We start from the raw sequence: 17,617 nt of genomic DNA, 5'->3' as shown, positions 1-17,617 counted from the left end.
CTTAAGTAGCAATTGGAAAATAGGCAAGGTGAAAAATATGTCCCCATCTATAATTTGCGATCAAGTTCATATAGCTGTAAAAAGAATACATTGGTAATTAATTAAAAATTATTACAAATCTAGTTTAAACGTGACCATTAAAATTCAATAATTATACACACAATTTTAATTACATAATAGTGTAAAATAAATCAGTGTCAGTGGATTTTAATTAAATTATATACATATTCGAAAAAAGTAGTAAACATAACCTTGAGGTATCTCTTAATTCTATAATTAGTAATATAAAAATATAAAAATAACTCACATTATCAACATATTTTAATTAAATTATATGCATGCTAGAAAATCTAGTAAACATAAACTTGACGTACCTCTTAATCAGAAGTCAATGAATAATTATTTACTTAACCAATTATAAATTAATTTAAATAACTTGTTACGTCAACAAACTTACTAAATACATTAATCCATCGTTAAATAATATAAAAGCATTTATAGCCTGTAAATATAAATTATAAAGTTAAAAGGAACATATACTAAACAAAACAGTATTCAGATTTTTCAGATAATAGGTAGACACAATAGATACGTTTGTTGGGAGCACTTTAAAATCGTAATATATTATAAAGCTGCATTATAGTATAATACGGTTCATGTCAGATGTCTATGAGAAATATGCCATTTATTCCTACAAATTACTATAATGCTAAGGATTTACTTTATAGCCAATATTACATGTAGGAATACTTTTCTTTTTTTTTTGACATTATGCGAATGCACATCTCAGGCAGCTGAGTACGTCCAACTTCAAAAATGAAAATATTTCTTGAACTATTTGAATTCAATGCCATCCACGTTCCATCCTGAGACTTAGGTTGCTGGTTAAAACAAGCAACTTTAAGCATTCTCTCAACTAATTTTCTACAAAATAGATTTTGCTTACAAATTTCAAAAGGATCCCAAAATTCAGCCACAATACACTTACATGATTAAATCATTGCAAGAAACAATAAACTAGGAAAAAACAAAACCAAGAAACTTTTTCTTTATAACAGATTAAAACAAGTGAGTCATAACAATCCCAACCAATACTGCTGGCACCTCCAAATATAGAAAATATTCATCAGTTTACGGCACACCCTATCCAAAAGAGAAGGCTTCTAGAACATCTAAGTTGGCTTCCGCATATTACGCCCAGCACGAATCACTTCATCCACCACCAGTAACTGAGATACTATAACTGGCCTGTATATCAAGAGACGAGGACATGACTATGTAATAGTAATCATGCTTACTTAAATTAAACTTATTGTTTTTGGCGTAATGGAATTTTTCAAATGGCTATACATCCTGATTGAGTTTAACTTAGTGTAACAGTTCTACCAACTAAAATTGACAACAAAACTAGATCTAAGAAAACATGATTGATATCGTAAAACGTCCGTTCTAATAGCGGTGGAGACCTTCAGACCCAGACAAACCTGACCTATACTCCTCATCCACAACCCTCACCCACCCCAGATGTAATTGATGGCAGTGAAGACACAAGAAATATAGTATGTAGTTCTTCCTGTTTCTAAAAATTCATCTGAAAAAGCATTCACTACTGAAGATCTCATGCTCTTATCATAACTCATGACAAGCCATCATCAGAGGGCATCGAGTTGTATGCAGAACTGGTTGAGGAGTCACCACTTAAATTCTCTCTTTTCATTTTCCCTTCAAATAAAATTTGTTTCCTCCCTCACTCTCCACCATACCATTAGTAATGACATTTTCTAGTATTTAAGTGTTCCTAGTTTAAAAAAAAAAGAAAAAAAACAAATTAACGATGTCAACAGATCCAGATTCAACCATACCCTGAGTTTATGATTTGGCGTTTCACAGAGTAGTTGTCGAAAATACCCTCCATTGCAGGGTCTATAGGTTCACCTGTATTCAGGCTCAACCCCACAATATTTCCTTTGTCATGCTCTCCCTGAAACACCATTCAGCAAGTACATTAATAATAATAGTAATAATAATAATGCATTCCATTTTATATGAGAATATCTATACAATCACATTAGAGGAAAGAAGATAAGTGGAATAAGTTTAAGGAAAGTATACCGTAAGGGCAATAATCACATCTTGAGTGTCAAGCCCAGAGTTTTCAGCAAGTGTCTTAGGCACCACAAGAAGCGCATCAGCAAAAGCCTCAACACCAAGTTGTGCACGCTGTTTCAAGGTTATCAACATCAGCGATGAAAATTGAAATAGATAACTACAGTTAAACAACAAGAAAAACATGGGTGACAAGAGACTCGGAATTACCCCTTCGACTGTTTTCTTAACCTCGTTCAACAGATATTGTCTAGCAGCAACTTCAAATGCACCAGCACCCTAATCATGGGAAAGAAAATTCTCTTCAAGTCAATTACAATAACAATACCAACCTTCTCTGAAATCAGAAGTGTTTTTGTACAAAAGCTTTAAACGATCTGTGCATTCTAGGGAACAACTGAAAATTCATTCGACTAAGAAAATTATGACAAGAAAATGGAGTTAATCTATATGAATAGCGTGAACATGCACATTGCACAAGAAAAATGTACAATTCAAGTATCAAAATAATTGATTGACATAAAAATGTCTCACCAAGACAACAGATTCATCTTCAAGGGTATTCTTAACGGCCCTCAAACCATCACGTACAGCATCTTTAATCTGAGCTATTGTATGGTCATTTGGACCTGTTTTATAATGACAGAATTGCAAATCTTAAATCAACTACTGGAAATAAAATGACAGTTTGTTCAGATTTCAGAGAAAAAGTAATAAATAGTACAGAAGGATCTGTCCAAGAAACCCAGAATAGGTGCAAGGAAATTTTACCTTTAATCAAGATTGTGCAGGAAAAAGGATTCTTAACATTTTCAATGAATGTATATTTCTCTTCCCCAAGGACATGTTCATATACCAAACCTGCCCAACCCAGACATTCAGGAGTCAAATCATCTACCGAGTTTACTGCCTCTCCTCCACAGGCCAAAACCAGTCTTTCCATGTTTCTTCTCTTTGCTCTCCGTAGGGCAATTATCTAAACACAAGGTCAAAAAACAAGCAGATATAAAACAGGATAGGGATTATGCAACTGATGACAGCTTATGAGACGAGTTCACCTCATACCTCATTAGCGTCATGGGATATTTAACATCACAAACATTATATAATCAAAACATACAAACTTCTTCTATGGTCCCTCAATGGCTTTCGCTCTTAATAAAATTAGCCTCTGATCACTTTTAGATTCTTCTATGCACCATGGTCATTAAACGAGGGACAGGTCATGATTCTTCACTTAATCAGTTCATATTTCTAGTATAAAATATTCTTGCAAAACCAACAGGCAGTATTTCACTACAAAATATCTTCAAACTTCATGGGTAAACAATCTAACAAACATATTAGACCACACTATAGCATGGTCATTATTTATTGGTAAAACAGTGAATTTAAAAATATGTTTGGACTGTTTCAGACATTTCAAACTGAGTTTTTCTTCCTTCAACCAGTAAAAGAATATGATGCACATGCAGCTCATAGAGTACAGACACTCAGTACTGGTCATTTTAAGCGTATTTCTGCGTCATCACCTAAATAATTGGAGTGAAATAAAATTTCCACGAGTATTTATACATTAAGTGGCCATCTTCCCAATATTTTAAGTTTTAAAAAACCAGAATACAATGGTATATTACTTACTCCTTCCCTAGCAAGGAGGTCCAGTGATGGAGGATCAATTCCCTTTTGGTTGATGACAACAAAATTGCTATCATTATTAGAACAAACCTGCATACACACATGTGAAGTTATTCAGTCAAGAGCAGTCAAATAAAATTGAGCTATTACTGAGAGATAATCCAGACAAAGGGCGGTTGCAGCTGTAATCCAGAAACGATTATTATCTCTATCTAACAGAAACGTGAAATAGCTTTATTATTTTATTAGCAATATAACAGACCAGATTAACATGTAAAAATCAATAAATACAGGGAATAAAACTTCATTACCTTATTCTTCAGTTCAATGATTTTCTTAACTCTCTCATCAACCTGTCGTCTTTCAGCAGAAACCATAGCCTCTCTCTGTTCCGCACTTGAGTAGAAAAAACCTGCATTTACCTCACTGGGAGGAGAAAACATTGACTTCATTAGTATAACAGACATCAAAGACAGTTCACATAGGCCAGGCATCAGATAATGAAAAACCACACAATGTGTATACATTATTAACTTAAGTGATATAACAGTTGACAAATAGTACTTAGATGGTTGAAATTATTAAGTTTACCATTACATAAAAAACAGATTTCCCTAGTAGTAATAAATGTGAGCTTAGTTTGTTTTAAGGTTAAAACCAGTATTTTTAGAAAAACAAAACAGGTAATTTAGATTAAAAGACAATCGAAGTGACAGTACCTAATTTTATTATAGTAAACGAAAACTTTACTTCCTTCATGCTAACTGAGCCATCCTAATAAAACAGATTAAAAACCTACACCGATGGTCACATTTCATGCAATGTGAACTTACTCATTTTACTATACAACGTAACCAATATTGTGTCTGAAGTAAAAGACACTCAATCACCAAAATAGAGACTGATAACATATGCTACTGGTAAAAGCTAAAAACAATAAATCTAAAATTCATAATTTTCGATGCCTGTATTTATATGATTAAGGGTAATTAAACGATTCATACACTAATTTCAATAATATTTCTACCCTTCATATTGTATCACACTTAAAAGGGATAAGATAGTGTGGTAAATAATAAATAGCAGTAGTAGCAAGTTTGGATAACAGGTAAAAGTAATCAAATGAAGGCCACTTAAAACACAAAACACAAATTGGAATATATTGACAAATATCAGGGTGATTACCTCTTCTCATATTCTAAAGATACATTACACGTCAAGATATAGCAATTTTCTGCCCGTCGTTTCATGTCAGGGTGCCTGGAACCATGATCAAGGACAAGACCCTCAACCTAAAAAATACAGAGGGATGAAACTGAGTGCATGCAAGAACCGCATAACTCAAAACAGAAGGTGTAATACAATAATATAAGTGAAGTTAGACAATGTGGATAACTTGTAGTTAAATATGGGTTGTGATTTGCTATATTGCTACTACAGAGCTTAGGTATTATAGCTTTCTTTATTCGTGATTTATTTAAGTGAAAAAAAATTATAAATAACAAAAACTCTCTGTTTTTCATTATTTATTTATTTGAGCTCAAATTTTTATGAGTTCAGAAGCTCTCTAATCAGAAGATAGTCCACTACAATTATGCTTTAGCTTTACAAAAGCTCTCTTCGTAATTGCTATTTCTCTCAAGAGCTATATATTAGACACAACTAAATGCAATTGTTATCAGTTATGACTTAAAGTAGCACATGGACCATGAATTATTTGGCTTATCTTAGTTAGCCAAGGAGATAAGCAAGATGTGAAGAATGTCAGCACATTTTGTGCAATAAGAGGATAGCCTGCCTAGAGGTTAAAGTTTGTTGGAAGTCCCACACCGATGGTTAACTAAGCCATCCTAACTATTATGACTAACTAGATCTCAATCCTGCATTTAGAGAAAATCAAACCTGACTGGATTTCAACAAAGGTAGATAAGGATAATGATTTCAATCAAAACAAAGTACAAGTCCTTGACATCATCACACCAGAACTTTTACTGGACTAATGTTAAGTTGAGAATTTTATAATGCAGTCAAAATCATGATGGAAATGCGATAACAGGAGCATCCAGGTTGTATACAATATATGTAACACGAAATTTAAAAAATTATAAAAATAATATACAACAAAGTACAGGAAAGGAGTGGCTACAAACAGTCATTCAGAAAACATACCAAGCGTGTGTCAACATCAAACTTGTGTCGCATATGCATAATCTCCACCATAAAAAGATCAATTTCTTCCTCAGGCTTCCGGATGCATAAAACCTATCATAGGAAAAACCACAAGTCACTGAACACACAGCTGTAAAAGGTTCTGGTCCAATAAACAGCAAAATCTACCGCAAATAAGCAAACAACATGCAAATAAAAGTTTGTTATTTACAAGGACTCAAAGTATAAATGTCTAAAATTCAATGTGAACTTACCGCATTAACAATTATATCAGTCAATTGATCTGCAAGTGATTCATACAACTGCAAATGATGAAGAAATATATGGTGAGAATAACATGCATGTAAAAAATTTATGCTGACAAGTTATTTTTCATTTTGTCTGCAGTGCCAATGTATGATTAAATTTGAGCTACAAAAGATATAAATGGAACAAGTTTTACCTTTGTCCTCACGGTTGTTCTAGCTACCATCTTGAGAATCTCTTTATCAGGCTCATCACCCATCACAACAGGTGTCTTAAACTTTTCAAGGAATTGCAGAGTTGCTCTCTTTGCAATATCAAAACCATCAACCAACACACGTGGATGCATACCTATAACATCCATATATCATCTCAGCATTAGCAAAGGATGAAATGACAGATAAGGCATCAAAACGAGAAAGCTTCATCACTCCACATTTTAAGGATATCTATATGCCCCTAGTCCTACAATAGACTAAAATAGGAAAGCACTGAATGCCTTTGTTTTGCATACATTTCATGGCTGTTTCAACTGTCCAGGGAATCGCCCTGAATCACAAAGAAACGGCACTTCCTAGTTAAGCTCATGTTATCACATCTTTTGCTCATGCAGCCTTGTTTCTTCTAAAGAATACCATATCATCACCCTAGTTGCATTTTTCTACTTGTTCTGAGGAAAAACGGTCGTTTTCTCTAAATTTCTCTTTTGCTAACCATGAGAAATCATCACCGGAAACAAAACAGTAGAAAATTAACGCCAGTTAACAAACTACCAGGAAAACTGTATATGTAGATAAATAGTCACTTTTTTTAAGTCTACTATGTCATATCGTCATCTTAGGTGCGGTTTTCATGTTCTCTCTATAGCCAAAAAAAAATTCGTCATCTCTAAAATTCACCTTAACTAAACTATATGAAATCACGACTTAATCACAAAAAGCAGTAAGGAACTTCATAGTAATAAAACTATCAAGAAAGCTGGATAAAGATAAATAAACACATGCTAAACTGTACGCCAACGAGCGAACAACGAGGACAGGCAATGCGAAGAATAACTTAGAAACAAACAGAAACTCGAACGCAGAGACAAACTCACTAACCTTCGTCAATGTAACGTTCCGATTGTTTCATAAGTTCGCCAATGAAGATAACAGTGGAAGTGGTGCCATCTCCACTAGCGTCATCCTGCGCCACAGCGGTCCTCGCAATCATAATCGCCGTCGGGTTCTGGATTTGCTGAGATCACAACAGACAAAATCAGAACACGTTCCGCCATAACGGTTTTCAAGCGCACGTAGTAGTAGATCTCAATTAAATATGAAAAAAAAAAGTAAAAAAAAAAACAAAAACTAACCATCTCTTTCAAGAGAGTGTTGCCATCTTTGGTAAGCTTAATATCACCAGCGCCACCAACGAGCCTGAATCAAAGAAACAAAACATAAATGGAAATGACAACAAGAAGAAAACGAAATGGAAAAAAATAGAAGAGAGAGAGAGACATTTTGATAGTTCCTTTGGGACCGAGGTTGGTTTTAAGGACATCTTGCAAACCCTTGGCGGCATTGATGGTCATGTGAAGTGCCGCCGATTTGTTCAGCACTTCGGCGTTAGGGTTCAGCACTCGCAGAGACATTTTCGAGAGAACAAAAAGCAGCAACAAAAATGAAACGAGTGCTTTCAACTAGAACGGAAGTAGTGAAGAGGAGTGGGGTTTTCTAGGGGTTTCAGTCTTTGCAACTCGCAATGAAACGGCAGCTGAATCCTCGATTTATGTTTTTAAGCAGCGCAAAAATACGCCTTGTCGTTCATGTGGTCTTCTTTTTTTTTTTTTACCCATTTCTGGACCTTAGACGGTAACCCAGTTATACATAATTTCTTCTTGCACTCCCATATTTTCTTCACTCAACTTCTCATCATAATTTAGAGTATAATTTTGAATTATAAATTCTAAAATAATTTCAGCTCATAAATAATTTATACTTTTTTTTCCACACTTATCGAGGATAAGACATGAAAATGCTAAAAGAAATATGCTGTATGATAATGACCATGATTTAACATGAAATCACACTTCATAATAAGTAAACCATTTTTTGGATAAATAAAATAAAATGAAATTTATAACCTATAAAATTCTATATTTTCCTAAGATATTGATTCCAAGTTTTTTTTTTATATCTTTTTATCACATATTTAAAAGTAATATGCTATTATATTCTTAGGCGGGATGTTTTGACAAATTTCTTTAGTGAATAGCTTGAAAATATTACTTCTTCACTACAAAACACTTTGTCAATTCTTGTTATAGAATTATGTAACATAATTTATATAATAAATAAATTCTCTTAATGTAACTTTTAATAATAGTTGTGTCATGAGATATTAGAGATTGAGAAATTCTTTTAAAATAGTGTCGGATGCTATTCATGCTAATTTTTCATAGCTTAAAAGAATCATAAATTATGAGTTAAAAAATGCAATATTTAATTGAGATTTAATTCAAATGAGAAAAAAAATCCACTAGTGAATTCTCTTTAAAGCTAGATGTGTACTTTAAAATGAGCCAATCAAAAGTATGGAATCAGTGTCTTTTAATTGGTTCTCTTAATAAACATTTATTTCAGATAAGTGATGGTAATCAACTCGTAAATGAACATTTCATTGTAATAGGATCAGGAATAAGAATATAAGTCACTCTTTTACTAGTACTAAATTGATGTCAATTAATTTTAGCTTCCATCATATGACATAGGAAGATGTTAGATATTATGAAACAGTGAGGTTAAAGTTACCATAATACTTAACAAAACATAAATTATTTAATGTAAATCAGCTTTTATAAGTTGTGTATGATCTGTAATATATTTGATAAATACTAGTGAATAACATAAGTTTGAGTACATATGTATACAACAAACAATGACACTTGTATCTATACAATAAATAGTGACATTTATTAAAAATTAAATATGAGTTTAAGTTTTATATTTAATAAAAATAAAAATTTAAATATTATATAAAGATGAATATTCATAATTTTATAGTCTTAAAGTTTTAAATCAGAAACGATGTTGATTTTTTATTTTTTTATGTAATTAGACTTACATTTTATTAATGCGTGTGACTTTTCTCTAAATAATATTTCTTAATAAACTAAAAAGTGATATAAGAAGTTAAACACTATTTTATGTCTATTATTATCATTCTAAAGTTACAAGCACCAATAATTTTTTTCTATTATTTTTCTTTTAAAATGTTATCTAAAACTGTTTTGGACGTGATATATATGTGAAGGATTTTTGTATTTGAATATTATAAAATTTATATATGTGTTAACTGTATACTCTTAATTATTGTAATTCCTTATATTTTTACTAGCTAGTGAAAATATATATGTTAAGTGTATGTGTATTTAATTCTTTTACGATAATAAAAAATTATAATCATAAAATTGAAATAGTTTTTGTATTTTTAAATAAAAAAATGGTTAAATTTAAAGAAATAATATTGAAATGTAAAATTAATAAAATGATTATTTTAATTTAAAAAATATATATTTATTTCAAAGGTAAAATTTTAAAGCAAACGTGAATATCTTCGATTAATTAACAGTTACATTTTTCTGATTATACAGTGTTTTAATCTGTATATTTTGCTCCACGTCTTCTTTTTACTACTTCAATTATTTTTCCTCTCCTCCCTTTAATTTCCTCATCCTTCAGCAACTTTAATTTTTGGTTCATTGCTGAATTATTAGGTTCTGCAGATACAATGTTATTTTATTTTAATCTGTAGCTTAAATGAATAGTTTTTGTAAGAGTGAAACTATATTTTCATATTTCATTGATTTATAGACGATGATATTTTTACAGCACATTTTGATAATTTTTTGACAATGAACACGCGTCATTATTTTATTGGTTTATTTAAATTTACGTTTAAATTTTTTTTTTAAAACAGACCAATCAGAAGTTATTACGTATACATTATCAAAAGGTTATTAAAAAAATGTTGTTAAAAAAATTTTCCTTCTTGATTTATCTTTGAGGATGGAGAAAAGAAGAAACAATAAAGATGAAAAACCTTTGGCATGTCGATGGGTTTTGAAATTTGGCAGACCCATGAGAAGAATCTTGACTGTTACCACCATGAAACCATGATTTTGTACGTGGGTTCCACGGCAGAATCTAGTATAAAGTAAATATTGTAATCGTTCATGGCAATTTCTCAGTTCAATGGATAATGAACCTCCACGACGTTATAAATTGCATGAGATTGTCATTCTTGGAACAAAATCTTCCAAATGGGACCAACTGCATATTTAAAACCTTTATTGACCAACTTAAAAAGTTGTTAGCACACCTTCTTAATGAAATCTTATAAAAATATTGTTCATTTTGAAAATTCTATCATAAAAATATTTAAAAATATATATATTTATATTACATTTAATTTTGATTTTTATATTATACGAGACTATTGTAAACAGAAACTATTAATACAAGAATCTTTTTCTTTTTTTGGTAATAAAATCTCATTACACAATTTTCTAATTTCTTAATATCGGCATCTCACGTTGTATTTTCGGTTACAGACAATGTGCTATACAACATTAAAGAGGAACAGGGGTTAATTAGTTACTTTCGGTTACAGTTAAAGAGCTGGTAGAATCCAACCACTTAATTTGATTTGGGATAAAATAATTTGATAAATATCATATTTAATCTTCGATGCCAGAAAATCTTATTCGAATTAAGAGTCAAAGTGATAAATTTTACTTTATAGTATTTAGCAAAATTATATAGTTAAGTCAATCTGCGGGTGGGTGCATGCATAAATGAATGGTCGACATTGAAAGATATGCATCACATCTTGAAATATGTACAAAAGTAAAAGAAAAGTACACGTGCATCGTCCTGAATAGTAGTTGTCAGCAGTATTATTAGATCAAACAAACAAAGGTCAACTTAAATGGAATCAAGGGTTCTGTGAAGGGATATATACACAAAACTTAACATTGTTGACTTTGGTAAAATTGAAAAAAATATAGAAATTATAAAGTTTGGTGTTAGGATATAAAAATTATACAAAATAAAAATAAAGCATAAACTAATTATTGAATTTAGAAAAGGACAAATGAAACATAATAGAATGTGTTTGAATGGACAATGAAGGGTAAAAGACACAATGGCAGCATGAAATTTGGAAGCATAAAGAGAGTTGAGACTAACATTATGTTGACTTCTAGTAATCTAGAAATAGTGTATAATTAACATTTTGTATAAAAATAACTTTTCTTATATGAATTTCTCTATGAATATCCTTAACAAAAAAAATGAAATGATTTTTTAATAAATTAAAAATTAAATTACGTTTTAAGTTAACAATTCAAATGAATGCATTTTTTTTTGCTGCATTGATGGTTAAATCTATCTAAAATATAGAAACGATGAGAGTAAACAAGGCAGTTTGATAACTTTTTTTATATTGGGCCATAAATCATATAATTAATTATTATATATAAATGAAAAATGTACGTATATATCCAAAATTCTGTGTGCGTGTGTACATTGGAAGAAGACGTACGTATCTGTGGAGAGATATTCGAAGGAAATAAAGTTGTTGTGTTTTCTTTCAATATTGAAGAAATAAAGAATAGGAAAAGAAATTAGTATAATAAGATCAATAAGAATAGAAGAAGGCATATCTATTGAGAGATATGGGATATTTAAAGAATAAAGTTAACTTTCCATTTGCTTGTACTTGGAATTATAAGAATATTCTTTATTTATTTATTTTATTACGGTACTCTCTCCATTCAGGTCTATCCCCTATATTTAGTAGCTTCTATCACAAAATCATCAGTTTTCTTTATTTATATATAGAAAAATATTCTTTAACAAATTTAAATTTTTTACGTTATTTAATATTATCATTTTTTACTTTTCATTTTTTTTTGAAAAAAATACAAAATTTTAAACTTTCATAATAATTTTCAAATGAATATAAAAGTGTGACAGAAAAAGAAAGACATTAAAAGATCCTCCTTACATAACTTAGAGACTTTAAAATCTTTTTTTCAAACCTTTTCAGTAAAGAAAGATAAATAAATAGACACGTTTCATTACAAGCGGATTTTTGAATGAGAAGGTCTTTGACCGAGAAGTAAATTATTTAACAGTTAAATATTTTATTCTTCTTATGACTGGATCCTATAAAAAAAAAAATCTTATTAATTGCAATTTTACCATTACTCTTATGTATAATAAGAAAAATTTTCTTAAAATCATAATACATTATGAAACAAAAATATTTTCTACAACTTTTTTATTAACAATTTTTTAATAATAGATTACGTGCTCTTATTTATTGGTTCACTTATTTAAAACAAACAAATCATAAACTTAGTTATTGTAAAAAAGTTATTAAAAGAAGATTTTCCAAAAACAAATAAGAGAAGTTAAGTGTCGTAATAGCTATGCAACTTGCAACATGCTTATTACAGAAGTATCGCATGAAGTGATGCATTTACCTCTATCATCAGATATCATCAGATAAGAAGATTCTCCCTGTTCATTTTCACACTGCATGAAAGTAAATCTTACAAGATATATACAATCCAAAGAGACACAAACAAAAAAACAAAAAATATTAAACTTCACGCGGGAATCTTCATAACAGCACATGGCTATGAGAATGAATGAAGCTTCTTTCCAACTTCCACCCTTCCAATTGCTCAACTTCCCTTCTCTTCTTATTCTCTGATCTTCTATAAAAGGACCAAAACACATAGCATCGATCAAAATTAAGGACAATTTAGATTTTCACTCTTCAACAATATCATCGTCACTATATGGCTACCATTTCACTCAGGCATAACCCTCAAGTCAACAACACCAACCAGCAACGTGAAATCATCACCGAAGAGATCCAAGGACTCATTAGAGTCCACAGAGATGGACGTGTAGAGAGACCACCGATTGTTCCTACTGTCTCCTGCACAGTCGCATCATCATCATCATCATCATCGTCTTCAAGTGCCAAAGATGTTATCATCAACAAAGAGACAAACTTATGGGCACGTGTTTATGTGCCTTCAATGAGTTATCACACAAAGCCTCTTCCTTTGCTTGTGTACTTCCATGGTGGTGGATTCTGTGTTGGTTCTGCTGCTTGGAGCTGTTACCACGAGTTCTTGACCAACCTTGCTTCCAAAGCAAACTGTGTCATTCTCTCTGTGGATTATCACTTAGCCCCAGAGAATCGTCTTCCTGTGGCATACGATGACGGTTTCAACGCTCTCAAGTGGGTCAAAAGAGAAGCGATGAACATCTCCGGTGCGCAAAAGTGGTGGCTGACTCACTGCGACATGTCTTCCGTTTTCCTCGCCGGTGATAGTGCAGGTGCCAACATAGCTTATAATGTGGCCACCCGCATGGGATCATCATCATCATCAAACGCGACGACACCATTATCCCTCAAGGGTGTCATACTGATCCAACCTTTCTTCGGAGGAGAAGAAAGAACTAGCTCTGAGAAGCATTTCCTTCAGCCACCCACTTCAGCGCTCACTTTATCCGTTTCCGACACTTATTGGCGCTTGGCGCTTCCTCTTGGAGCCACCCGTGACCACCCATATTGCAACCCTCTTGCACATGGCACGGTCAAGTTGAGAGATTTGAGGGTTTCTTCCATCATGGTGTGCGTTTCAGAAATGGATATACTGAAAGATAGGAACTTGGAGTTCTCAAAAGCTTTGGCTAAAGCAGGGAAAAGAGTTGAAACAGTTGTTTTCAAAGGCGTAGGACATGCCTTCCAAGTGCTGCATAATTACCAGCTTTCACATTCCCGAACCCAAGAAATGATAACCCATATCAGAAACTTTGTTTACCAGTAACTCCTGTGTTTGATTAATGTTCAGTTATTACAGTTTGATAGACTTATATATAGCACAGATAACGATAGTTTGAGTATCTATGGTTTCAAATTTCAAATTGTTATGTACAGTAGAGTTACTACTTGTGACACTCGAATATGAGATTGGTATGCTGCAGTCTGTTTCTGGTTTTTGTAAACATTAAAGAAATTTGAGTTGAGAAAATTGAAATAGTTTAGATAGACATGGTGGTGGTGTTATTCCCTTTTGTACCATATTCTGTTACTATTGTACCTAGAGATAAGTTGTGAAAGGTACACGCATGAATGAAAGAGGTGGTCCTTTGTTGTGGGTTATCTTTATTCTGTCTTTGGACATTGTCTTTGACCAACCATATTCTAGTGTCCCTTCTGAATGGAGACTCTTCAGAAAGGAACAAGGGTTAGAGAACATCTTCAAATGGAATGAAACTTTACAAGGAAGACGTAATTCTTCCACATGGACCACTATGCCAGCCAGCATTATGGGCATCGTAGTGTTGAATATATACAAGATCACTAATATATAACATCAATCAGATTCCAGTCTAATTAAACACAAAATTTACATCACATTCAACTATAAACTACTTTAAAGCAATAAGTTAATGGATCTTTGATTTTATACTAAACTTTGTCAAATTTAATCTTAAAAATTAAGAAAAAAAAAACGTTTTCTAAAATTTGATGTAATTGTACTTGTTAAAGAATATGCTGTGATACGGTTGAAAAATTGTTCATTTTTTAAGCATGTGAACGGTGGCTTAATGTAAAATTTAGAGTCATGTGAATTATCTTGAATTAGATATAGAAAGAAAAATTTAGAGTAATGTGAAATGTCTTGAATCAGAGATATAGAAATTAGGAAAATGAAAATTTGAAATGTTTGTATTCAATTGATGTGCTCATGGAATAAACTTTAATGTTACGAATCATGAGACTAATTAATGTGTTGTCTGTTTTTATTCAGATATTGTAGTTTTGTTGTGAGGTTTTATAGTTTCTAAAATGCAAAATTCTCTATTGTTGACCAGCTTTCATGCTTTCATGTTTCTATTCTTAAAATTTCCTTTTAATATGAACATATAATTATTTGTTTGCTTGAATATATTTTTTGCTTGAATATATTGTATGTTGCATATGTAATTATTTGTTTGCTTGAATATATTGTTGTTGTCAATTAGCCATAGTTTCCCGTTTGAGATTCAATACAAAAATTATTAACTATCTTTAGTTTTTTTTTAACAAATGTATTTTTTACAAATGAATAAAGAGGAGATGGTAATAATAATTTAGAAGTATTGAATCTTGAATTTTCCAGTTGGATAGTTCATAAAGAGTAATAACTTTTTCATAGTTCATTAATGTATATAAATTTTTATATACATGTCTTAAATTTCATGAAAAATTACAGTTGTGTTTTTGTATTGATCTTCGGGTGGATATTTGATTGTGATTTATAATCACTTTCATTTTGTTTAACCTGAAGATCAATGCGAGATGTAAAAAGTTTTGTGAAATTTTAGATATGTTGTTTAAAATTTATTATGTTTAATAATTCCCCAAATTTGGTCAATAATGTAAAAATATTTAGGTTTGGTTTAACTACTGATAGAATAAACTCATTTGGTAATTTAAGTACTAATAAGAGTTGTTGACCCGTTATATTGATAATTTACAATTTATTTTGTGCATTGTGCATGAAAAGAAAACACATAATGTTGTCAATGTTGATATATAATTAGGTTAACTTTATACATTGGATTGATTTATGCTTCTAATTTGCTTCATGATTACAATTATATGTACATTGAATTGATTTGTGATTATAATTTGTATTGAAAATATTCTTGGATTGTTTTGTTCTGTTGAATATATGCAAGTCTATTTCTGTACTTGAAATTGTTGTAGAAACATGCCTGTTTTTTTTTAAAACCAGTACAATACGTCTCGATTGTGACCATAACCGAGGCAAAAAGCCCTATATTACATCAGTTTTGACCACAACCAAGGCAAAAGGATCGATGAATAAAAAAGGAAAAAACCTATACTACCTCGGTTCAACTCAAAATCAAAGCAGAAAGGCCCCTATACTGCCTCGATTCAAAGGCAACCGAGGCATAAAGTTTGGACAAAAAAAAAGAAAAAGAAAATCTTGTATTGCCTTGGTTCAAAAGAAACTGAAATAAAAGACTACTACTTTTTGCCTTCGTTCTCAACAAAGACAAAAAACTTATCTCCTTTTGCTTTGTCTATATATATCTCGATTGTGAAATTGGTATATATAAATAAAAATAACCGCGTGATGAGTCAATATTTTACACCATTAACTTAGTTTTTCGCGCCGAATTGTGTTGATGATTTGCGCTTAATTCTTAGTTATTGTGTCATTTTCATCAGTTGGGCTTAATTAGACCAATAATTCATATTTTAATTAATTTGAATTATTTGAGCTTAATTATTCCTATTTCTATTTTCAGGGCAATTTTGGAACTATTCTTTGGAACTTTTGGAAGAACACCTAGCAAATTGAAGATTCTCCACAAAGGCACTTTAGGATTAGTCAATTTTTAATTTAGTAGATTAGACTTTTTAATTTAAGTTTTGTATAATTTTGGGCTAATTTTTGTTAGGTTAGACTAAGCCCAATTGTAAAAAAATAGTGACATGGCTCTAGGGTTTTAAAAAATGTGTGGCCCCCACCATGGGATGTAACTTTCAGACCTAGGGATTTGGAAGCAAGAACCGTCACTTGGCATTGGGACTCTGGGTATTCTTCTCTTGGGGGGTTCTGGAATATTTTTCTTGGCTTAGGTTCTACGTTGCTAAGGGTGATGGCCATGGTGATTTATGTTTTCAATTGATTAATGAATGAGGCATTTTGACTTTTTATTTTGTTCTTTATACACTTTTGATTGAAGCCCAATACTACTTCTTTGCTGGAACGGATATGATGCAAGGGTGGTGATGTTTTTCTCTTTTCTCATTGAATGCAAATACCATGATTGATGCAGAGGGAAATTCTTGTGCTGAAAACTGGAGTAGTCACGTCGGCTTCAACTTTTAAAAGAGCACCCTGTTTCTTTTTATTTTATTTGGTATTTGGGTGGTTGTTCCTCTTAAGTTGCTGCTACTATCAAAGCAAGAGCTCTCTAGATAGGAATTTCATTCTGGGGTCTGAAACGATGCTAGAGGAATGTTTTGTCACTCACGGCTTTCATGAATAATAAATATAATTGGAGCTTTGGTGTAGTGTCATGTCCAGCGCCGGTTTCTTCTCTCTGGAGAGTAAAGTTTGTTTTAATTTTTAAGTTGAGAAAATGATGAAGAACATTGAAATAAGCAAAAAAATATGCTTAAATCAAGACCCGTGACACCTCCTGCTCCAAAATAAATGCAACGTTTCTTTCAATCACATAAAATGAAATCAACACATAAAAAGCAAAGTAAAATAAAAAAAAACAAAAGCATTGCAGCCCTTTCATTATACCAATTGAACATATGAATCTCCAAACAAGGACTCTCTCCATTGATACCACCGTGGNCC

General features: G+C 31.6%; 2 protein-coding genes across 2 annotated transcripts; one reads left to right on the top strand and one right to left on the bottom strand.

The window, feature by feature from the left end:
* Nucleotides 1–809: 809 nt before the first annotated feature.
* LOC106759453 (T-complex protein 1 subunit zeta 1) lies at nt 810–7,916 on the bottom strand. The gene is made up of 15 exons (XM_014642630.2): nt 7,656–7,916; nt 7,511–7,574; nt 7,257–7,392; nt 6,356–6,507; nt 6,168–6,215; nt 5,914–6,006; nt 4,930–5,036; nt 4,056–4,170; nt 3,748–3,834; nt 2,878–3,082; nt 2,641–2,735; nt 2,317–2,385; nt 2,113–2,220; nt 1,863–1,981; nt 810–1,248 (listed from the first exon to the last, which is right to left on the bottom strand). The coding sequence occupies exons 1-15, from the start codon at nt 7,787–7,789 to the stop codon at nt 1,173–1,175; spliced, it is 1,608 nt and encodes a 535-aa protein (XP_014498116.1). The 5' UTR covers nt 7,790–7,916; the 3' UTR covers nt 810–1,172.
* A 5,055-nt stretch (nt 7,917–12,971) lies between these two features.
* LOC106758986 (probable carboxylesterase 17) lies at nt 12,972–14,212 on the top strand. Its single transcript, XM_014642000.2, has one exon. The coding sequence runs from the start codon at nt 13,010–13,012 to the stop codon at nt 14,051–14,053; it is 1,044 nt and encodes a 347-aa protein (XP_014497486.1). The 5' UTR covers nt 12,972–13,009; the 3' UTR covers nt 14,054–14,212.
* Nucleotides 14,213–17,617: the final 3,405 nt, after the last annotated feature.

This window comes from Vigna radiata, chromosome 4, assembly GCF_000741045.1.
Source record: "Vigna radiata var. radiata cultivar VC1973A chromosome 4, Vradiata_ver6, whole genome shotgun sequence".
In the NCBI taxonomy this organism is placed as follows: domain Eukaryota; kingdom Viridiplantae; phylum Streptophyta; class Magnoliopsida; order Fabales; family Fabaceae; genus Vigna; species Vigna radiata.
This window is presented reverse-complemented; position numbering and strand designations above follow the sequence as displayed.

Bases quoted from the DNA above. Each gene is read 5' to 3' on its own strand.
- LOC106759453 (XM_014642630.2), bottom strand. From the start codon at position 7,789: ATGTCTCTGCGAGTGCTGAACCCTAACGCCGAAGTGCTGAACAAATCG. The intron at 6,216-6,355 runs GTAAAACTTGTT...CATCATTTGCAG, and splicing joins GAACAACCGTGAGGACAAAG to TTGTATGAATCACTTGCAGA. The intron at 5,037-5,913 runs GTATGTTTTCTG...TGTATTTTTTAG, and splicing joins TTGATGTTGACACACGCTTG to GTTGAGGGTCTTGTCCTTGA.
- LOC106758986 (XM_014642000.2), top strand. From the start codon at position 13,010: ATGGCTACCATTTCACTCAGGCATAACCCTCAAGTCAACAACACCAAC.